Here is a 22,657-nt window from a genome sequence, read left to right as displayed (position 1 = left end):
GGCCAGACTTGTCCAGGTTTACACAGCAAAGAGGGATAGGCAGGACCTGAACCGAGGCCTTCTTCCAGACCGCCAGGTACAACACTCTCACCGTGGCACTCTAATCTCCAGGGCAGCTACAAAATTCTCTAAACAAGATTTTCTCTTCCCTACCTCAGACTTAGAGGAATAGATGGAAATTACACTTTACGGGGGGAGCTGCAGCTATTGCAAAATCACACAGTGGAAGGCTGCTGCAACTCCATAAAGATTGGGGATCATTGCTCCAAGGAGAATTCGAGATAATCTTCGGAACTCAGTCTAGACAAGGCACAGACATCAAAGGGCCCTAGACAAGAGCCCTTTCAAACACCATCCCTTCTCGACCTTGCAGACCTGGGGGCCACAAATCCCACATTCCTCTCAAGTACCTGCAACAAGGACCTTATTGGGTAAGACATTTCCATATCTCTGGGCCTCAGGTTCTTTGTCTGGAAAACGGAAATGAAAATCATCACGAGGTTGTGAAATCTGGATGTGAAATGCTATGAGAATTGCACAGTGATAAGCTAAAAGGGATAATAGTAGAGGTGAGACGAGTAATAATAATTATTATTATGGCAATAATTATCACTATCATCATTAAATTTACTGAAGGCTTCCTCTGTAAAGCTACTAGCCTTCTCCTTGTCCATCAAGTACCCAGTGGTTGTGCGGGGTCCCGCCTCACCGTGATGGAGAGTGCGGCTTCATTGGGCGAAAGGACCTCTGTCAGGGCTGCAGGTGAGAAGCTGTGCCCCAGGCTTGTGCCTCCACTCCACACCTGGGGCTGCACAGACCACAGGGTGACACCACTCATTCCATCCTGCCTATGAGGCTCGGGGAAAACCTAGTCACCTCCCCACCCAAGACCTCCCCACTCCTTCAGAGCAGCCTCCTGCTGGTTCCTAGGGCTGGAAATCTTGGTGCTCCTACTTGTGATTCTTCTAGACACTTAGTTCATCCTGTATGTTCTTCCCCCTCACAGGAGTCATCCAGCCAGCTCAAACCCTCCACTGATGGGGAAGGAGCTCATGTTCGCCCCCCCTGCACCTCTGTCACTCACTGCTCATTCACCAGCCACAGGACGTGCTGGGCCTTATGACAGGCTGGCCTCTCCCTAAGATGCCCTTCCCCACCGAGTCAGCCAGTCCATCCCTCAATACTACTCTTTCTGCTACACGAGCTGCCTGGACACCCCCTCTGCCCTGGTCACCCTCACGGCCACCTGCGGATCTGTTTTTCCCAAGACGGGAAGCAGGGCTTGTTCAAATCTGCAATCCTAGCTTCCTGCGCAGAGGGAGTGATTGCTGCATGGATAGGGAAAGGAAGAGGTATCAACTGATAATCCATGATTCTGTACCTCATGAGGTCCACCAGTTTTTGCCACCCATCTGTCATCAAACCAACCAGTCACTGATTGTCACTGTGAAGGAGAATAAACCACCCCCAGGCACTGCACTAAGTTCTTCAGACATTATATCATTTCAACCACTCATTGATATACTTACTATTATCCCATTTCACAGGTGAGGAAACTGAGGCCCTGGCAGATTAAGTAACATGCCCTAAGCCACTCAGCTGCTAAATGACAGATTCTGGACTCAGACCCCAATTCAGAGCTCTAGTCATAACCACTATTCTAGCTGCCTTCCACCGACCCTCAAAATCCAGACCCCAGGCTGAGGCCCTCACTGGAACCAGCTGATACCATTCTACCTCTGCTTGTCCCACAACTGGATCCTTGAAAAATAACTGTGCGGTCACCTGAACAAAGTATTTCTTCTCATTCTGGAGTGGATTCTACATCTCCCTCCTCCCTCTCATGCCTTTGACCTCATCCTCTAGCCCACTCAGCTCTCCCCATGACTTGATCCACTAATCTGGGCCTACTTTGTCTCTAGGGAGAGAAGCTTCCGGTAAGATACCATCATTGTCCTCTAGGCTCGCCTGCTGCAGTTTCTAGCCTGAGACCACCCCCAGAGGTGGGAGATTGCCACATTCCTGCTGGGGGCTGGTCCACAAAGTGCAAGCCAGGCAGCCCCTCCCTTGGCCACCAGGACAAAGAGCAAGTGCTGGAGGCCTAGGTGCTGCTGGGCAGGTGCCCGTGGTGACACCCACAAGATAGGGAGGAGCTGATGCCCAACCCTAGGGAGCAAGTAGTGTGAGGTCACTGGGGCACTGAGGCATGACTCCTTGGGGGCAGGGCGCTGCCGGGCCCCTGGGGGCCTGTGCCTGGCTTGGTCAGCAGAGGAGCTATTCCCCCAGCCCCCACTCACCCTCTGAGCCTCACGTCCCTCATCTGAAGATTGAGGCTCTATCTCCTGGGGTTGTTGAGAGAGTCAAGTGAACTCAGCACAGCGGCCAGTACAGATTAAGGGCTCAACAAAAATTGAATTCATTCATTCAAGAAATATTCAGTGAATGCCAACCATGCATCAGGCTCTAGGCTAGCTTCTGGGGGTACAGTGGGAACCAGATAGGCAATGTCCAGTCCTGATGGAGCTTCCTTTCCCACAGGGGCAACAGGCAATCAATGAGGTACAAATTAATAAATAAGAAAGTATCTGGGATACTTAAATACCTTAAAGAAACGAGAACATGGTACTGTGATAGAAAGCGGACAGAGCAGGAGGATCAGGGAAGGCTTCTCTGAGGAGGGATGTCTCAGCAGATCTGGAGGAGGTGAGGGGGCAGCAAGCCATGGTTATGCCTGGGAAGAGCATTCCCGGCAGAGGGAACAGCATGTGCAAAGGCCTCATACACTAGCCGGAAGATTACTCCTGTTATCACTGGAGCCAAACCCTGTCCTCTCCATAGAAGCAGCAAATATAGCTGGGAGGACAACTCACTGGGCATCAGAAGAAGTGGGTTCTAGCTCTAAACCACCATATGGCCTGGCATGACAACCTGCACCTGCTGATCTTTAAGGGTCTGTAGATAACCTGCATTCCCTTGGGCACCCTCCTTTCTTCCTCTTCCAACCCACCCCCCTCTTGAAGTCATCACGATCCCCACCTCCTGAGTTGCCCTAGAAGTGTGTGTGTGTGTGTGTGTGTGTGTGTGTGTGTGTGTGTGGCTGAGGCTCGAGGACAGACAGAGGGATGAAGACAAATATCTGAAAGCTGATTCACTGCAGGATCCTGTCAAATCACCCTCTGGGGCTCCACTTCCCACTCTGTAAAATGGGAAATCTGCTCTCCTCTTGCCTATGACACGAGATTGATGTGAAGATCAAATAGAAATGCCAGATAAGGAAGCTGCCCTGCTTTACACAGGCATCATATAGGGGCCTTCTATCTGCTTCTCCGTCGTTTGTATCCTGTGCTCTGGACTAAGGCAGGAAGGACAGAGAAGGGAGGGGACAACAGAGTTAATTCCAGACACTCTACAAATAGTATCTGATTGTTTAGGCCCAAAGCAGGGGTGCTATGACAGGTAGCTTTCTAAAAACATAGACGCTTAAGGGCTTGCTCTCAAAGATCCTCATTCAGTAAGTCTGGGATGGCTTCAGACGTATAATTATTATTTGTTTAAAACTACACTGATGATTCTGATATGCACTCATGGCTGAGAACTACTGATTAGTTCTACCAGCTCTGGCAGGTAGAAGCTATTATTATTCCCATTTGGGAGCTGGCTAACTAGAGCACAGAGCGACTAACTCCTTGGGTCACACAGCTAATAGTCATAAAGCTAAGATCTAAACCAGACAGTCTGCTCTCATTCATCACGAGGTTACATGGTTTCTTGAAGCCACTCAGCGTTTGTCACAGGCTCTTTCTACTACTCCATGCAGCCTTGGAAATCCAAAAGACAACATCTCAGCAGAGGAGACTGCACCAACTTTCAAAGAAACTTTTATGGCTAGACTAACTCCTTCTTCATCTCGCATTATCGAGAAATAATGTGTGCTCACAATAAGCAGAGTTTATATCAACAGATAACTTTGAAACTTTTCCTGCTTTTGACAGACTTCCTATTTTAGACGGTAACACCAAAATACATTTCACTTTCTTACTCCCTTGAACAGAGAACACTGATCAGAATATACCTTTCCTCAGAGATGACACGCTGTCTCTACCATGCATTAGCTTTGTACTTTTGTACAGTAATGTATTCAGAACAAGGGGCCTGGGCTTCCCTGGTGGCGCAGTGGTTAAGAATCCACCTGCCAATGCAGGGGACACGGGTTCAAGCCCTGGTGCGGGAAGATCCCACACGCTGCGGAGCAACTAAGCCCGTGCACCACAACTACTGAGCCCGCGAGCCACAACTAGAGCTCGTGTGCCACAACTACTGAAGCTCGCACACCTAGAGCCCGTGCTCCGCAACAAGAGAAGCCACCACAATGAGAAGCCCACGCACTGCGACGAAGAGTAGCCCCAGCTCGCCGTAACTAGAGAGAGCCCGCGTGCAATGAAGACCCAACGCAGCCAAAAATAAAAATAAATTTATATTTAAAAATCATTAAATTACCCCTAAATAGGGGTAATTAAAAAAAAACAAAGAACAAGGCGCCTCCTCGTCCCTTCACTAAAAGGCCCCAAGTGGTTTTCAGTGCTGAGTCCACGTGTTTCTGTCTCTGGTGGAACCGCACGCTTGCACGGACACATGCTAACAAAACTGGTTTGCTGCTTCTAATGTCCTGAGGCATGGACAAGACTGCCAAGCTTGTAAGAATTGTGTGTAAAGGAAGAGTGAATTGGCCCTAGGCAGGAAGGGTAAGGAGTGATCTTCTGTGGAACAGACTGAGTCTTGAGGGCATTCTGAGCAAGGAATGATGCATATGGCTTAGAGTTAATCCTTTTGGGCTGGAGAGTACAGTCCTTGGTCCCTGAGTGATCCCTCCCCCCCTTTACCTCCCTGGATTCCCTCCCCACTTGCTTCCTCCATAGTGGAGGCTAGCTTGCCCAGCCCCTCTGGAATAAGCAGCTGGGCAATGGACATGAGGCCCAGTGTAAGGTGTTGGTTTCAATCTCCCTGGAAGGCGTAGGGACATTTGACCAAATCCCTCCCTGTAGATACCCGAGACTCCTAAAGCTTTGAGCCCCTCCCGAGTTGGGCCAGAGCAACGCCCTGTAACAGACTGGATTCCTAACCTGTGGTTTAACATTCCACAAAGACCTGCCCACTGGAGGTGCGCTCTGATAGGGGTTTCTGGAGGCTCCAAAAAAATGTTTGCCTTTGATTCCTTTGTGTGCAAGGCTTATCTTGGAGATGAGGGCAGTGGGGCCCTTGTGGGGACCAGTACAATCCCCACACATACCCCTCACCCACACATTCTAGCTCCAAGCACAAAGAAGGAGCTTCTGGGGCCAGGCAAATGACTGGTGACTTTCCTGAAAGATCAAACAGCACTTGTTCATTCATTTAGTCACTCAACAAATATTTATTGGGGACCTACAGTGTGCCAGCCACTGTCCAGGCACTGGGGGATTTGATGCTGAACCAGCCTGACGAGACCCCTCTCCTTAGGGAGCTCTGGTCCTGACTGGTTACAGAAGAGAGAACAGTAGAGAATAAACACATACACAAAGGTTATCACAGGTTGGGACCAGAGTTTTGCATTTAACAAGCTCCAGGGAAGGCCAGGGATGGGGGCAAACCTGGCACACAGTAGGCCCAGAATAAATAGGTATCTACTCCCCATACAAATCTTCCCCCAAAGCAAATTCTCTTCTGCCCACCACCCCCCCCCCGCCATCTCAGTTATAGGGATGCCACTCTGAGCCCCCTGTACTCTGTCACTTCTCTCCCACATCCACTCACTTCCATTGAGCCCCCCAGGCTGAGGGCAAGTTTAGATGCCTCCTTCCTGCTGTGCATCACCCCCACTCCAGTCCTTTCTATATGCTCAGCCAGATTAGTCACACTGCAGTGGTTAAGACCATGTGCTCTGAAGCCAGGCAGACCTAGGCTCAAATCCCAGCCTTTCCACTACTTGTCTGGGTGATTGGGGGTGAGTCACTGAACTTCTTATACCCTTAGTTTTCTGGTTTGTCATAGGACCAACCTCACCAGGTAGCTGAGACTCCTTTACCTGACAATGTACCTGCAGGTCCTAGCTTAGTACTTGGCACATAGTAAGTGGTCATTAAATGTTACCTATTTTCTATGGTTACTGTTATAAATAATAATACTAACAAAAACCTTTGCTGACTTCTCACCAGGACATTCAAAGCTCTCCCTTATAGCCAGATATAAACGAATCAGGGTGACAGAATAGAGTGAAGGCAGGACATGCAAATGTCTGCCATAGACTGTGGGATCACAGAGCAAAAAGGGGGCACTTCTCAGAGAAGGATTAGGGGAGGCAGCACTCAAGCTGGCCTTGAAGGATGCTGTTGGAGATTGGGAGGGGCAACAGATACCTCATGGTAGGGGCCCTAGTGGTTACCAGGTATAGGGAAGGAACTGCAGAACAGTACCAGCACCTCAAACTGGGTAGTCAGCCTCAGTCTACCCAACTGTAAAATGGGGGTAACAGCGGGAACCACTTCATGGGGTTCCTCTGAGATTAAATGCTGTTGCTTGAAAGGGTTAGCAGTTGTTAACTGTTCTCATCACCATCACGGTTGAAGGATATGGTTGAAGAGGAGGGCGGCCTAGGAACACCTAACATCAGGATCCACATTAAAAATAATATATTGTTCTGCTCTTGTAGCAATGGGTACAGTGTTGCATGATCAATAGTACTGGATGAGTGGATGGACGGACGGACGGACGGATGGATGGATGGAATGATGGATAAATGGGTAGGCATTTGAGGCCCCGAATGCCATACCAAGGAGCTTGATTCTGCAGGTCATTGAGGGTGGGCCTGCAGATGTTTTGAGCAGGGGCTGCTGGGGCCTGAGGTCACTAGCAGCATGGAGGCTGGGCCATCCTCAGTGCGAAAGAACCAGGTCAGGGCCTTCCCCAGTGTCCTGGGTACCACACTTCTCTGAGAGGAGACTGAGACCAGAAATAAAGGCTCAAGCAGCCACGTTGCCAAGGCTGTTTGCCATGGCAACATCAGGGAGCCACTCGTGGGCCGGCTGCTGCAACTGCTCAGGGCCTGGTTTCTAACGTCTCCTCGCTCTCCCTCTGCTAAATGACTCTGTTCTGCCAGGCAAGCACAAGGAAAAAACACGCGGCAGAGCCGCCGGGGAGCATCCATCTCAGCCAAGCAGGGCTCTCCCGGCTGAGTTCCCAGACAGTGGGTCTCAGACAGCTGAGTCCCTGCTATGCAGAGCCAGCCCTGGCCAAGCAGATAGCAGCCAGGGGTCCTGTCCTGCCTCTGCTGGGTGATCTGAAGGCTTTCCCTGGTCTGCTCCCTGTCTGTTTCTTTACTTCAAGGTAAGGGCATTGAGCAAGATGGTCTCTAAGGCACTCCCAACTCCCTGAAAGCTCAAGTTTACCTTGGTGTATTTACATAATTACCATTGTCATCTTCACAGAGGCTACCATTTATTGGGTGCTTGCTATATGTCAGGCAATGTGGCAGGCATATTTATCTTCTGCAGTTATCCTAAGAACATACTATAATTCTCCCCAATTTTGCATGAGGCAACTGGGGTCAGAGAGGTTAAGACACTTGCTCAAGGTCACACAGCTAGTAAATGGTAGAATGCTGATTTAAACCCTTGGCAGTTAAACTCCAAAGCCCAGAGCTCTTAATCACTATCTGATATTTCTTCTCCTCTCTTCAAGCAGCATCTAACTGGATTTGCTTTCCTAAAAGTTGCATTGGAACACCTGGCTAAGGCTGGATGGGATTCCTCTTCAGTCCCCCCAGAAGTATAGGGGAAAGGAAATCATAATACTAGGAACCTCAGGGCTAAGACAGGATCAAGGACCAAGAGTTCAGTGGGAAGATAAGTAGCAAGATCTGAATTATATTTGCCTGTTTTTATTATTAACAATGGCTCCCATTTATTGGGCATTTTGAAACACTTTACAGGCATCATCTCAAATAGCCTTTCCTAAAACCCCTTAAGGTATATGTTACTATCAGTCCTATTTCCTAGATAAAAATGCTGAGGCACAAAGAAATTTTGTGCCAAAGGCCACAGGGCTTGCCCCAAGCATAGTACAATCCTAGGATTCAAAGCCCTCTCAGCCACAGAAACAAATAATTAGAGAAAACATTTGTTTTCTTTCCTAAAAGACTGAGCAGTAATTACAGGCCTTTGGCGATAATTAATCAATGACTTTGCCAATAACTCCTAAAAGTCTCTCTGGTCTCCTACTCTAACCTGAGCTGCAACTCAGGCTCTTCCCTAAGGAAAGAGCAGGTCAGGGAGCCCAGGAGTCTTGCTGCCACCATGGTCTAGCTATGTAACTTCAGGCCAGGCCCCTCCTCTCAGTTCTGTCAACTCCTAACCCTGCAGCCCTGTCTCCCTCAAGGGATGGTCCTCAGCATCTAATGAGAAAACCAAGGTCAACTGCAAGGGAAGTGGGTGAGGCCTCTGGGGTTTAGGAACAGTGAGAGCAGGGAGAACGTGCAGCCTGCCCAGGGTGGTGGTGGACTGCACCCCAGGGTCCTACAGCCACCACAAAGGCCAGCCACCCTGGGCAGCAGTGTCTCTCCAAGGACTGTCACCCTGTCCCTCTCTGAGAGCCAAGACCCACCCTCCCCTCAAGTCCTGATACTGGAAAAGAACTAGTCAGAGAGTCAGAGACCTGCTTCCTCCAGCAAGATGGCTTCTTCTCCTGTGCCCCAGTGTCCCTTCTTCTGGGAAAGGCAGGGGTAGATCTGATGCACTCCAAGATCCCTCACAAGCTGAGGAGAGGGAGCTGCTCAAGGACCAACATTCAAATCCCAGGTTAGACACTCACTAGTTCCAAGACCCTGAATGACTTAACCTCTCTGTGTCTCAAGTTCATCACTTACAAAACGGGAGAAACAGAAGCAACCTCAGCATTACTGGAAGAAACCCATGCAACAGTACTCAAAAGTCTCTTCACAGATACACACTGAAACAGCCATAGAGGACATGTGTTCTGTGGATGGAGGAACAAGAGTGGCCCCTGGTCCAAAATGGCTGAATCTGGGTGTCGAGGGCATGGAGATTCCCTATTCCCTACCCACCACTGGCTTCTGCTGTGTATGTTCGACATTTTCCACCGTAAAATGTTTAAAATACAAAGTTCTTTGCAGAGAACCTGACACCTAATCATACAGAACATTCTTCTGCTCGAAAACTCATCTGCTTAATGGGTAACCACAGTGCTAGACCAGGATAAAAATTATTTTTTCTTGCCTTCCCTGAGTTGTCATCCTAGTTGTAGGGTTAAACGCATACATGCAGGCAGGGACTTCCCGGGCGGTTCAGCGGTTAAAACTCTCCGAGCTCCCACTGCAGGGGGCACGAGTTCGATCCTGGTCAGGGAACTAAGATCACGCATGCCGAGCAGCCAAAAAAAAAAAAAAAAAGCACGCAGGCACCAGTAGATAGTAAGTGGCACCCTCCACGTCAGTGGAAGAGGCAGAACAGTGTGCTTCACAGGCCTTCCAGAGCAGTCAGGTGTGACCCGGGGCTTGAAATGCGGGTAAGCTCTGAATACATTAAAATGGTGGGGATGGAGGCCTGGAGAGGACCTTTCAGGTCATTCCACAAGCGTTTTATTAGTCTGTCTCTTCTCAGGAACACATGCTCTGAAGAGGCTCATAGTGTAGCTCATTTGTTCACTCAGTGAGGATTCTGAACTGTGTTCCAGGCACTTGTCTATTCATTGTGGGAAAAAATGGTCAATGAAGTGAACAAAAGTCCTTGCCCTCATAGAGCTTAACAATCTGGAGTGATTTCCTAAACACTTAACAAGACCTATGTTAGAAGAGATGCATCTATTATTGGGTGCTTCTATGCCACGCATTGTGTGAGGTGCTTTCAATCCATTTTGTCCTTTGATTCTCATTGACTCCTCAGAACAGCTTTATCAGGGAAGTACTATTTATCGTTATCTTTACACATGAGGAAGTGTAAGTTCAGAGAAGTCACGTGACCCACCAAAGGTCTCACGGCTAGTAAATCACAGAACCAGGACTCAAACCCAGCTAGGCTGACTTCAGAGTGCTCCCTGCCACACATGGGATGGAGTAGTGGTACCTGGAGGTGAGAAGGCGTCACCAAAATGATGGCATGGGAGCTGAATCTTGCAGGATAAATAATGGAAATAGTGGAAATGGAGACAGAGGAGACAGAAAACAGCTGCATGAGCCAACGTTTCCTGGAAGAAGATTCATGACATAGCCTGGGGCGGACCAGGATCCCAAAGGGAAAGCAGACAACTCAGGATAAAGTCAGGGGACTAACTCTCCCACTTCAAGAACCTGAAGGCCCTTGCACATGAAGCTAAACTTTGGCCTTTAATTTAAAAGTACTGGGGAGCCGTGGGTGATGTGTAAGCAAGGGAGTGACATCAGACATGTACGCTAGGAAGACAGATCTGCCATCAAGGCTGAGGACAAGTAGGAGAGCGCGAAGTCTGGTGTGGCAAAGATCTGTTTGGTAGTAAATGCAGGAATCCAGTTGTCAATGGACAAGGATCTAGACCAGAGTCGGAGGAACAGAAACGTCGGTACAATCCAACTGATTCCTCATCAGCTGAGTGTCCACAGGATGTATGTGAGGCATTCAACTATGTTGGAAGAGGAGAGACAGTAAACAACACTGCTCATTCTCTTCTAAATGACTTTATTTGGGTTCCCTCCACCTTTATATCACAAGAACTATGCTTCCCTTTCCTACAGAGAAAGGATTGCCTGGGCGGGAGTTAGTTCCATCCTTGCTCTTGCCCTTCTAAAGTGTTTCAGAGAGAGAAAGATTCCAAGTTTTGTGAACAGCAGTTGGATGCTCATTTTATATACATTCGATTATTTAATTCCCAAACCTGAGAGTTAGGGCCTAATATCCCCATTTCATAGACTGAGGAACAGAGGCCTAGAGAAGCAGAGGGACTTATGAGTTCTGCCTTCTCTCTCTACAATTGGCCTTCATTTGCTCAAGGTGCTGGAAAACAACTATGAACAGAAAGAGAGTAGTCCCTGTCTTCATGGAACTTGGAGTCAAGAGGTCTAGGGACCTTGCCCACTGATCCTGGCTCTTCCACTTACTCCAAGGTAATGTAGGTAGATCGTCTTCAGCAAGTCAATGAGTTTTCTGAAACTGTAAATGCCTCATCTGTAAAATGGGAATAATAGCACCTACACTTTGTAGAATCTTTATGAGAATGAAATGTAATAATGCAAATAGAAGGCTCAGCAGAGCACACAGCACATAGAGGATGCTCAATAAATTGCATGGATGATGACGATGATGCATCATCGTCATAGGAGATAGCCATTAATACTGCAGTGCTCGTATTAGGGACTCACTTCTAAGCCCAAATCCAAGCTCCCATTTGCAAGGCTGCTTCTGACTCAAACCAGTATTCCTTCTATTGTTCCAGAGACAGAAAAAAAAAGGGTGACTCACCTTTTTTTGGCAATGATGAAGCTTCTGGCTGGCCTGCACCAGCTGGGGAGAGGAGGGCCCTAGGGTGAAGGGGAAATATAAGCCCCCAGGGCCCAGTTGCTGGGCCATTGCCTTTCCTGGGTTTCACAGGCATCCTGATCATTAGCACCAGCCAGGAAGCCCCAGTGAAAGTGAACCCTGGGCCTCTGGTAAACAAATCCAGCAAACGTGTCCCCTTCTGGGCTCAGGTGAAAAAGTTACTCCCCTGGGTCTCACACAGGTGAAGAGTAGGTAAAGGCACCCAGCAAAGGATTCACTTCAACCTGCCCCTATAGATGGCCAGAACCCTGACTTGGAAAAGAAGTTAACCCTGGCTTCAGGGGCTGTGGAGGCAGCAATACTCCAGACTTAGCAGTCAACATTAGTCAACACAGCTTCCCCAATTCTCCATGTGGCATGAGCCCCTTCTGGGTGCTCGGATCCAGTCTTAGAACAATGAGGAGATAGAATACCATTTGAAAAATGGGCCAAGTTCACCAACACAACATTTCACAGAACAGAACCACAAATGGCCCATAATCATATGGGGGAAAGGTTCAGCATCACAAGTCATCAAAGAAATGCACATTAAAACAATAAGGTGACAAAATTTATTGATGAACAGACTGGTAAAAATGAAAAACAATTAAAATACCAAGAGTTATCAGGGTATGAGGAACCAGGCATTCCCACACAATGCTGGTGTGAAATTAGCACAATCTCTCTAGAAGGCAATCCAGAAATGTGTTTACCAAACGCCTGCATAGTTCCTTTGACAGAGTAATTTCATTTCTAGGAATTCAAATGAAGAAAAGACATATGCAAAGATATTCATTTCAGCATGGCTTACAAGAGCAAAAAAAAAAAAAATTATAAACTACTTAAATGACTAACAATAAAGGATTGATTAAATGCATTATGGTTCAACCCTTAATATTATATAACCATTAAGATATAAAGCAGAACACCTGTTGATGTGGAAAGACAGTGACAGCATATAGTTTGGAGGACAAAACAAAAGCAAGCTACAACAGTGAGATTCCAAGTTACAATTAGTATGTAAAGAATGACTCCATTTGTGTACAAAAGATATAATCCATAGGAATCAATAGGAAAAAGTCGGAAAATATATAAAAATTAAGAGTGGTTATGTTTGGGTAAGATTACATATTTTCAATTTTTTTCTTTATGCATGCCAGTATTTCCCAACAATTCTATAATTAAATATTTTTAAATGATAACAGGTTGGACTTAATGATTTAAAGTTCCTGCCAACTCTGGGGTGATGGTGGTGGTGGGATGAATTGGGAGATTGGGATTGATATATATACACTAATATGCATAAAATAGATAAGTAATAAGAACCTGCTGTATAAAAAATAAATAAATAAAATTCAAATAATTTTTTAAAATAAATAAATAAAAATAAAGTTCCTGCCAACTCTGACATTTTGGGCATCTATGATTGATGCCCCAAGTGACTTCGAACAACCCATATTTAGTGTGGGCTTACTGTGTGGCCTTTGGAGCCTAAGTCATTGCCCACAGCTGCAGCCCTCTGCATTCCTCTCTCCCATACTCTGCCCAGCTGTCTCCCCAGCCAGCCTGAGAGCTTCCCTTGTCTGTAATTCCTGTGCCTAGCCAAGAGCTGAGCAAAGGAGCTCAGCATGGTGACAGGTGCCACAGGGGCACAAAGAGATGAAAGGCACAACTCTAGTTCCAGAATCTTACTGGGACACAGAATGCACACACAAAGTGCTCGGTTGTATAACACAGACTAAGAAAACCAGAGGCTAGAGAAAGCAGGGCAAGCCGGGTTGGGGAGGCCTGCTAGAGCAGAGGGTCATGCAGGAATGGTGGGTGAGGGCACTGCAGGCAAGGGGCACAGCCTGAACAAAGGGAAGCCAACCCAAAGTCCTTTGGGAACATGCCCCAAACCTTTCCAAAAAACTTTCACAATCCTTGGTCTGCCGAATTTCTGAACTTTGCCCTGAATGGGTAAAAGTTAAGTGTCCTAAACAGGAGCCCTCCCTCTATCTAACCCTGGGTTAGCCACCAAAGACAAGCCTTTGGGATAAAGCCGATAAATTACCTTTTTACTCACTCTCCCCACCTCTTCCAAAGGGGGAGATGGAGGAGGGGAGGGCCAGGGAGGGTCTGGGGGGGAGGAGAGGAAGTTGCAGGAACAACAGACATCTCACATGCAAACAGTGCTCACCGCAAGCAACCGCGGGCCTTCTCTTGCGGCGCCACCAACCCCATTTGACAGATGGAGGAAAGGAGGCTCAGAGAGTTAAAATGGCTTGCTCCGGGGTCACCCAGCCAGAGAGTGGGGAAGGCGACTCCACTCAGGCCTTCTGACTCCAAGTCCAGTGCTATTTCGAGGTAACACACAGGACCTGGAGTCAGGAGCCCTGGATGGCTCTGTCACCCACTGGCTGCGTGGTCCTGTACCAGCCGCTCAGCCCTCACAGCCTCTATCCTCAACTGTAAAATGAGGAGGCACGCGATGACCCGCCCAGGTCCTCTTCCGGCTGGCTCTATGAGCCTTCTAGGGGCGGCTGCAAAGCTCCCCCTATCAATTACATTTCCCAAGTTGGGCCGGCAAAGATCACCAGAAGAGCCTCAGCCTATCACGTGGTTAAATAAAAAAAGCAAAACGTCCCGGATTAACTTTCACTGAACTGCTTCTGCTGATACCTGATTACCCAATTTTCAAGTTTCCTTAGGTGAAATATCCCTGCTGGGTAGGCACTCCAGACGGCTAAAAGGGCAAATAATTATTGGTGAGCCAAAGAACACAGAAGATGGAGTTAAACCCAAAACGGACAAGTTCTTGCTATGGGTCTCTGAACAAGTCTCTGGCTATTTCAGGCCTCCTTCATCCGCGTCTTAGTGAGAGGTTTGGAGTCACCCCCCAGACAAGTAAGAGGGCCGAGGGCAGAACTTTCCTAGCGGCAACTCGGTCCACCCCGCATCCAGTCCCCCTGGCCCCAGGCTGTCGGCTGGGGGGCTGGGGGCGCCGTGGTGGTGCCGGGGCTGGGATCCGCCTTCGGAGCAGACATGGGAGCGGGGCGAGTGACTGCGCCCAGTGACCGCCGCGGGAGCTCCACTGCAGTTTCGTCAGAGGTAAAGGTACGCGCCCGGCGCGCGCGGCGTGTGCACACAAACACACCCGCGCGCGCAGACCGTTCATCACACTCTTCCCCCGGCCTGGGGAAGCGCGATCACACGCCACCAGCCGCTTCGGCCCCTGCCCGGAACCCACCCAAGCGGGCCCGCCACCGACCACGAGGCCCCACGGCTCCCTGACGCATGAACGTCCGCAGCGGGCGAGGACCGGCCTTCTCCTGCGCGTGGCGGGCTTCCTCTCGGCGACACCCCGCCACGCCGCGCGGTTCCAGCAGCCAGCCAGGACTCGCCACCCAGAGTCCGCCAGAGCTGAACGTCTCGGCTGCTGCGTCCCCTCCAAGTCGCATCTCAAGGCAAGGAGTCAGCTAGCAAACCTCTCCCCGCCCACCCGGTCCCATGACAGCTGCTGCCGCCCAAAGACAGGCAGATATAACAAGAAGCAAAGTTTCCCTCTCTCCCCTCCCACATCCCGCCCCCCCCCCGACTTCCCCCTCCCTTCCAGTGTTATGCAAAACAAGCCGGCAACAGCGCTCCGACTCCAGGTACCAAACCAGCCCTAGCGAGCCGCGCCCGGGAGCGCCCAGCAGCCCCTCTCGGAGCTCAGGCATGCGCCCGCATCCGGGGTCTCATTCTCGGCTCCGCCGCATCCCCAGCCGCCCCGCTACCCGCAGCGGGGCGGCCGTAGAAAAAGCCCTAACTATGGGGCCAAACTTTATGCTTGCAACAGGCATGCGGTGGGGAAAACTGGGGAAGGGGTTGGGGGCGCGCACGCCTTGTGTTGCCATTTTCGGTGCAGCTTATCCCAGCAGCAACCCCCCCCCCGCCCCTGTCTCCAAGTCACCAGCTTCCTTGTCGCCCCCCCCCGCCACTCCCGGCACACCAGGGCACCCTCTCCTGTCACGCGCGTGTCTCCGGTGGGGCTCCCAGGCGCCGCCAGAGCCCGGGACGCCGCCTCGCCTTCCCTTCCCCCAGCATCGCCGAGCGCGCACCGGGGCCGCGCGCCGCAGGGGGACCCAGGCATCCCCAGACAGTCCTCCGCCCCCATCCTGCCGTGCTTTTCCCCCCGGGGGCTCTGCCGGGTAGCGAAACCAGGAAGGTTCTATCCCCGCCCGCATGTCCACGTGCCCCGCAGACCCCTATGCCTTCAGCAGGCAACTGGCAGAAAACTCCGCGCTGCTGGCGCTTTGGGGGAGCCTTGTGGGTGGGGGGCAGCAGCAGAACGCGGGGTATCCGAGACTGGAGGATCAGGGGACTCCGGGGACCGGGGCAAGCGCCTGTGCCCGGGCCACAAGTCCACGTGAAAGTACGGCGGCAAGTGCCGGGAGCCTGAGGGCGCGCCTCCCGCACCCAGAGCCAGCGTAAGGGTCCCCCACACCTTGGCGCGGCTCAACCTCCCCAAGGAAGCGTGGAACCCCCCAGCTCTGCGGGCGTGGGGGCCGGACTCCAAGCAACGAAGGCTAGACCCTCCCCAGCGGCCGTAGCGCCCCCAACGCTCCGGCACGCGCGGGGGGACCTCCAGCTCCCAGTCCCCGTAACGAAGCGCATCGCAGGGTGCACGGAAGCGGGGCTCTGCAGCCTAGAACCCCCGATCCCCCCAACACGCCCACCGCTGCCTCCCGGCCTCCGCGGCTGCGGCGGCAGCCCCCGCAGCTCAGCAGCCCTGGCTCCGGGCCCGTGGCCCCTGCTGGCCGTACCTGCGTGTCGGCGAGATAGTTGAGGAAGAAGGAAGAGAGCTCTTCGTCCAGCAGCGCGCCGCAGTCGTTCCCCGCCATCTTCCAGCCGCGGCTGCAGCGTGCGGCGGAGTCAGCGCCGAGCCGGCCGGGGGGGAGGGAGCGAGCGAGCGAGGGAGGGAGGCGGGAGGAGGGAGAGAGGCCGGCGGGAGGAGGAGGGCGGAGCTCGGGCCCCGGCTGCCGCAGGGCAGCTGGCTGCGGGGGCGGGGCCGCGCGGTGCCCGCTCGAGCAGGGGGTCGCGCCCCCACTTTCCTGCGCAACGTCTGGCGCCGCGATCCTCTCCCACTGCCCCCTGCCTGGGAGGAAAGCGCCCGTAGCCTGGTGACGGTGCCCCAGCCGGCAGTCCGATGCCTGCGCAGCAATGCGGGCAGCCCACCGCTCCTGCCAGAGCGAATCACGTTGCGTTAGCACTGGGCGGGTCCTTCGAGACAACCTGCTTCGGCACAGCTGGGGAAACTGAGGCCTGGGAAGGCAGAGGACCTCGTTTGAAGCCACAGTGCAATTCAGTGCAGGAAGACAAAGCCCAGGTCTGGCTGCCCTGGAGGCTTGAGTTTGTCATGCCAGGCTGCAGGCCAGAGAGGGAGGGATACCATAAGTCAAAGGTGGAGAAATCCGGGAAGGCTCCTCAGAGGGAGTGGCTTTTAAAAAAATCTTTTCCTTAGAAGATGCGCTGACCCATATTCCAAATGTAACCCTCTCTCTCTCTCTCTTAAGTATCCCCTCACTCCCTAATTCCCCCCACCCCCCCAAAAAAAACCCCAAAACTTCAATGACTTCTCTTACCGTGACCCACAATGCCTTGAAATGGCCAGCCTCCTGCATGCTTCCCCAGGCCCACTGGCCTCCTCCCAGTTTCTTGGGTGAACCATCTCACAACAGGGTGCTGTCCCCTGCCAGCAGACATTCATCTAGTAAACCACATCTTCACCGCATCCTTCCTTGCTGCCCCTCAGACTGTCAACCCATTCCCTCTCCCCCCACGCCCACCATCCTGGGATCCCTTAGTTCTGCAGGCCTTTAAAACACTGGTTAACAGTTGTCATTTTACATTAGTTTCAGTGAAGATTTGATCTTGGAATCTCTTCCTACTAGACTCTAAGACCCATGAAAGCAGGGCCTGAATCTGCTTTTGCACATGCTATGTCTCCAGTGCCTGGTATATAGTAGGTTCTTAATAAATAATGTGTTAACTAAAAATCCCAGAGGATTTTGCTCCCCCATTACCACCACCACACATTGTGTAGATAAGGAAACTGCCCAGAGTCAAGGGTGCACATGGAGTGAGTGCCAGAGCCAGAACCAGAACTCGGGTCTCCTGACGCCAACCTTGAACTCTCATCATCATGCCCTGCTGTTTGCCAGGCAGGAGATGAGGGCACCGCCTGGGTAAAGGCAGGAAGGCAGGAAGATTTAGGCCTGTTTTATTGGGCGCTCCTGCCTCCTGCTCTCCTCCCACCCTGCACTCACAAGGTCTGACCCACCCTGCCTGCCCTACCTGGGCTCCCTCCCAGCCAGAGGAGGAAACAGGGAGGGTCCACAGTACACCTGCTCAGACTTGAACACCAGGGCAAGAGCTTCCTTCTTCTGCAGCCTGAGGTTCCCAGAACCGCAGGGCATGATTTCACTCTTTGGGCTTTAGACCAGTGCGCTTTTAAGGGACAATGAATCCCAAGAGAAAGCCTAGGACTTCCCCGGCGGTCCAGTGGTTATGACTCCACGCTTCCAATGCAACAGACACGGGTTCGATCCCTGATCAGGGAACGAAGATCCCACATGCCACGCGGCCAAAAAAAAAAAAAAAGAGAGAGAGAAATCCTACATGTAACCTTGGAGCACTAGCCTGGGAGTCAGGAGTCCCAGGTTCTGGTCCAGCCCACCACATCTCATTCCAATATTGGGCAACTCAGGGAGTTAAGAGCATGGGCCCTCTAGTCAGAATGCCTGGTTTTGAACACCTGCAAGTCATTTAGTCTCAGGCCTTGGTTTCCTCATCTACACATATGGGGATCATAGAATTACTTACTTCAGGACTTCCCTGGTGGCGCAGTGGTTAAGAATCCGCCTGCCAAAAAAAAAAAAGAATCCACCTGCCAATGCAGGGGACACGGGTTCAAGCCCTGGTCGGGGAAGATCCCACATGTCGCAGAGCAACTAAGCCCGTGTGCCACAACTACTGAACCTGCGCTCTAGAGCCTGTGAGCCACAACTACTGAGCCCGCATGCCACAACTACTGAAGCCCGTGCGCCTAGAGCCCATGCTCCACAATAAGAGAAGCCACTGCAATGAGAAGCCCGCGCACCGCAACGAAGATAGCCCCTGCTCACCACAACTAGAGAAAGCCCGCACGCAGCAACGAAGACCCAATGCAGCAATAAATAAATAAATAAACAAATAAATACTTAAAAAAAAAAAATTACTTCATAGGGATGTTATGATGATCAAGGAGATGACATATGGAAAGTGTTTGGCACAGTACCTGACTTCATGGGGAAAATGCTAACCTCTCTGTTTCTTTGTTTCCTCATTTGTAAAAATGGGGATAAAATATTTGTCTCTCGGAGGTCCTGGCCAATGTTACTTTCCTTTCCTCCAGTGCTTACAGGTTGCTGGCTACCTTGAACTCCAATAGGTCTGGATTTGAATCCTGGTGCTCACTAACTTTGTGCCCTTGGTTGTTTACTTAACCTCTCTGAGCCTCAGTTTCCTCCAGGTAGGGATCTTGTGAGGATTGAATGAAGCAATGCCTGTAAAATAAATTGCCTAGCCCTGCACCTGGCAAAGAGGAAGTGCTAATTCTCACGCTCATCGTCGTCACCACCATCACCAGTGTCATCCGCATTAGCACTAAGGACGTGAGCACTCCTAAGGCCCTGCTTTTCTGCTGTTGCCCATAGGCACCAGAGTCAGAGCCCCACAGGACTCGGTTTCCAAGAAGTGTCCCTACCAGATCCAGCCTGGCCTCTGATTGGTGTTGTGCCCCTTATAACCCAGGGGCCATTCTTGGAGGGTCCCCAAGGCCAGCCATCTCTAGCCTTGGCCTGGCAGAGCGGCAGTGCCAGACAGGGCCTCCCAGGGAAGCCCTCAACAGCGCTCGCCCAATGGGTTTTGTCTTTAAAACCCTGATGTTGATAGAAAAGCCACAAATTGCCCAGCTTCAGGGCATTTCTTACTAACCCCTGTGTCCTCAGAATGGGCTTCTGGCTGGCAAGAAACTCAGGTGAAAAGGCACCTCACCTGAGATATCCAGCTTCTTTTACAAAAACACCTTATCCCAGGAATTCCCTTATCAAGGGCCAGCCACAGAGTCAACCTCATCACCTTCTCTGATCCATAAAAGCCCTCAAGAAACCTAACAGGCTAGGTGATCTTGTGCAGTTAGCTTCCCCCCTCTGAGGCTGTTTCCCTACCTGTAAAAACAAAAGGCTCGGGCTAAACCAACATCTACTGAACACTCCAGCCCAGATATTCTGGCAGTTTATAGGTATCAACCTAAACTTAACAGCTTTTCTGTACTGTGCATGTGCCAGACACCTGAGTTTATATCATGTCAGATTGTCTTCAACAACCCTGAGTAGTGGGCAGTGTGATATCCATTTTATGACTGAGGAAACAAAAGCTTAAAAGGGGTTAAAGTGATTAGCCCAAGACCAAGCAGTTAGAGACACAGCTGAGATCTGAAGCCAGATCTGTGCATGGTCTAAGCCACAGACCCTTGAAAGGGATTGAGGAAAACCTCACACCAGCAACCCCTCCCGGGAAGCTGGAATGGTGGCACATTTCCTATTTTATGACTTTCAAGTGAAGGGCAATAATCATGCCAAACTTGGACTTCATGTGCCTCGACTCCTATCTCCTCTGCCTTTTTATTGGCCTTGCCTCTCCCGAGATTAGTGAAAGTTTGCCCTGCCCATACCCTGGGCGAAGCCCAGACCGCTCCAGGCTCCATGGAAATGGCTACAGCAAAGTGAACCTATTTGACTTGAATATTTTAGTCACTACCAACAAATCCTCAAAAGTAAAAAACATCAGTGTTTTCTCCCTTCTGATAATAGGAGAGTGCTTTACTCAGATATTACAGCCATGATTCTCAAACTCTGGAGTCATGTCAGTCACCTGGGCCCCATCAGCAGAGATTACAGTTCAATAGGTCTACGGTGGGCCCAGGCATCTGCATTTCATATGCTCCCCTAAATGACTCTGCTGCAGGAAACTACCCATCATTCAATAGATGTTTAATGAACACCTACTATGTGCCAGCCAGTGTGATCAGTGAACACAACAGCTGCCACCCCTGCCCACATTCTATTCAACACAACTGCTTAGTGAATTTTTGTCGAGTGAATGGGGGAGATAGGACATGGGTCTTGATAATCACTGAGGTTTCCTGCCAGCTGCCCATAACTCTGTGATTCTCTGACCCAGACCAGGGAGTCAGACACACACCTATTTCCCACCTATTTCTCCAGTCCCAGGAGGCAGGGACTCAAGCCAAGAGGAACTAAAAAGCTACCTGGTTTATAGTATTCATTTAGAAAGCCAGCTCCATCTTCTATTGAATTGTAGAACTTGAGAACTGTGGAGGGGCAGTGGAGGGTATGTTATCCACCAGCTTCGCTGTACAGGAAGAAGAATGTGGCGGAGGTCATACAACCCTTCAGGGGCAGAGCCAGGACTAGTAGCCAGAGTTCCAGATTGGGTAGTGCTCAGGTGTCTTCACAGGACAAACTTCTCAGGGCTGAGGCTGTGGAAGACATCATCCAGCTGTGTCAGTCGAGGGTCTCGGAATTGGGGACAGGGGCTTTTGGCCCTTGAGAGTCCATCATAAGCAAGGCATTTCTTTGTGTTGCCCTCTTCTTCCTGTAGGGCTAACTTATAAACTCACCAATACATTTGGGAGATACTTACCAGATCACTTTCTCTTTGACACACTACAAATGATGAAAGGGTTTCCAAATCAGCAGGTGAGGGCAGTAAACAGCTGTGAAGTCAGCTATGACTGTTTTGCAGTTTTGCAAGGGCGGATTTTCATTCACCCTCCTCTGCCTTGTTAATGACTGTGCACAAGTATGGGAATCATGAAGTGGGGTAGGAAGAGAAACACCTGCTTTTTCCCCATCTGCCCACAGAGCAAAATGATCCCAGACATGTGTGACAGATAAATGGGCCCTCCTTATGCCCATTTGACAGATGGAGAAACAAAGGCCCAGAGATGTGAATTATTCTTTGTTTTTGCAGAGATGTAAATTCTACCAGGTTATTTTATATATATATATATATATATATATAATATATATAAATACCTATCTATATATCTATATCTATCTATAGATAGATCAACCTATCTGTCCCATCTGACCTAGAATTTTGTGTGGATCAAGTTCACTTACAAAGGACTTTGAATTTTACATTCACAATCCTAAATCATCAGTAACGCTCCTTTGGAAATTTATCCTAACAGTCTGATTCAAAAGCTGGGACCACTACAGCATGATGTTTATGTGGATAGATAGATAGATAGATTCAACAAATATTTTTAGAACCTGCTGGGTGCTACAGGCCTGTGCTACAGGCCCACAAATGGTAACCATAATACAATCTTTGCTCTTGCGTAACTCACAGCTCTGATCTCCACAACATACAGGGGAGAGACTAGTCAACCTGCAGCTTGCTAGGGAGGGTGTAATAAGTTCCTTAATGGAGGAAGTTGGGGGGCTGAAAACTGGGTGGGGCTGGGAGAAGAGTCCAGGGGAGAGGTGGGATCCTGAGCCAAGACCATGAAAGTAGTAGGAGGGATCTGGAAGAGTGGTTGGACTGAAGCCATATTTTAGAGGGGGGATCAATAGTCTTTGGTCATAGGTAAGAAATGGTGGGGGAATTACAGGGAATGGTCAGGACACCCAGGTTCTGGCTTTAATGGATGATTGGTCTTAGAAGAGAGGCAACTCAGAAGGAAGTCTCCTAAGGAGTATTTTCAGATGACTGTGGGATGTTCGAGGGGAGACATACAAGGGGGGCACATTGATGCCAAGCAAAAAATTGGAAAGAACCTCAACATCTAGTAAGACAGTTCAATTCCACACCTAGTTACAGACAGTAGACAAAAGCTCACACATGTGCGCAGAGAAGTGTGTCCAAGGATGTTCATTGCAGTATTGTTAATTATGGTAAAAATAGAGGTTACAGGAAAAATGAACTGTGTGGTGAGATCACACAGTGGATTATTAGATACTTGTGAAAGTCAATAACAGCTGCATGAAACCACAAAGATAAATCACAAAAGCAATAAGTGAGATCAA

General features: G+C 50.1%; 1 protein-coding gene and 1 long non-coding RNA gene across 6 annotated transcripts in view; one reads left to right on the top strand and one right to left on the bottom strand.

Annotated features, from left to right (window-relative positions):
• Positions 1–21,613, bottom strand: part of PPARGC1B (PPARG coactivator 1 beta) — a 117,921-nt gene extending 96,308 nt beyond the window's left edge. For all 5 annotated transcript variants that reach the window (XR_014241995.1, XM_082382670.1, XM_082382672.1 and 2 more), the window contains exon 1: positions 16,325–21,613. Coding sequence is in view for 4 of the 5 variants with exons in the window: in XM_082382670.1 (XP_082238796.1) it covers positions 16,325–16,402 (78 nt within the window). In the remaining variant the exon portion in view is untranslated. The remainder of the gene's footprint in view (positions 1–16,324) is intronic.
• LOC309624584 lies at positions 11,547–17,124 on the top strand. Its single transcript, XR_014242034.1, has 2 exons — positions 11,547–14,284; positions 14,373–17,124. It is a non-coding gene; the product is annotated as an uncharacterized lncRNA (long non-coding RNA).
• Positions 21,614–22,657: the final 1,044 nt, after the last annotated feature.

The sequence above is a fragment of the Balaenoptera borealis genome (genome assembly GCF_965194805.1).
Source record: "Balaenoptera borealis genome assembly, chromosome: 2".
Taxonomy (NCBI): domain Eukaryota; kingdom Metazoa; phylum Chordata; class Mammalia; order Artiodactyla; family Balaenopteridae; genus Balaenoptera; species Balaenoptera borealis.
The sequence above is the reverse complement of the archived record's forward strand: the minus strand, read 5'-3'. Positions and strand labels throughout refer to the sequence as shown.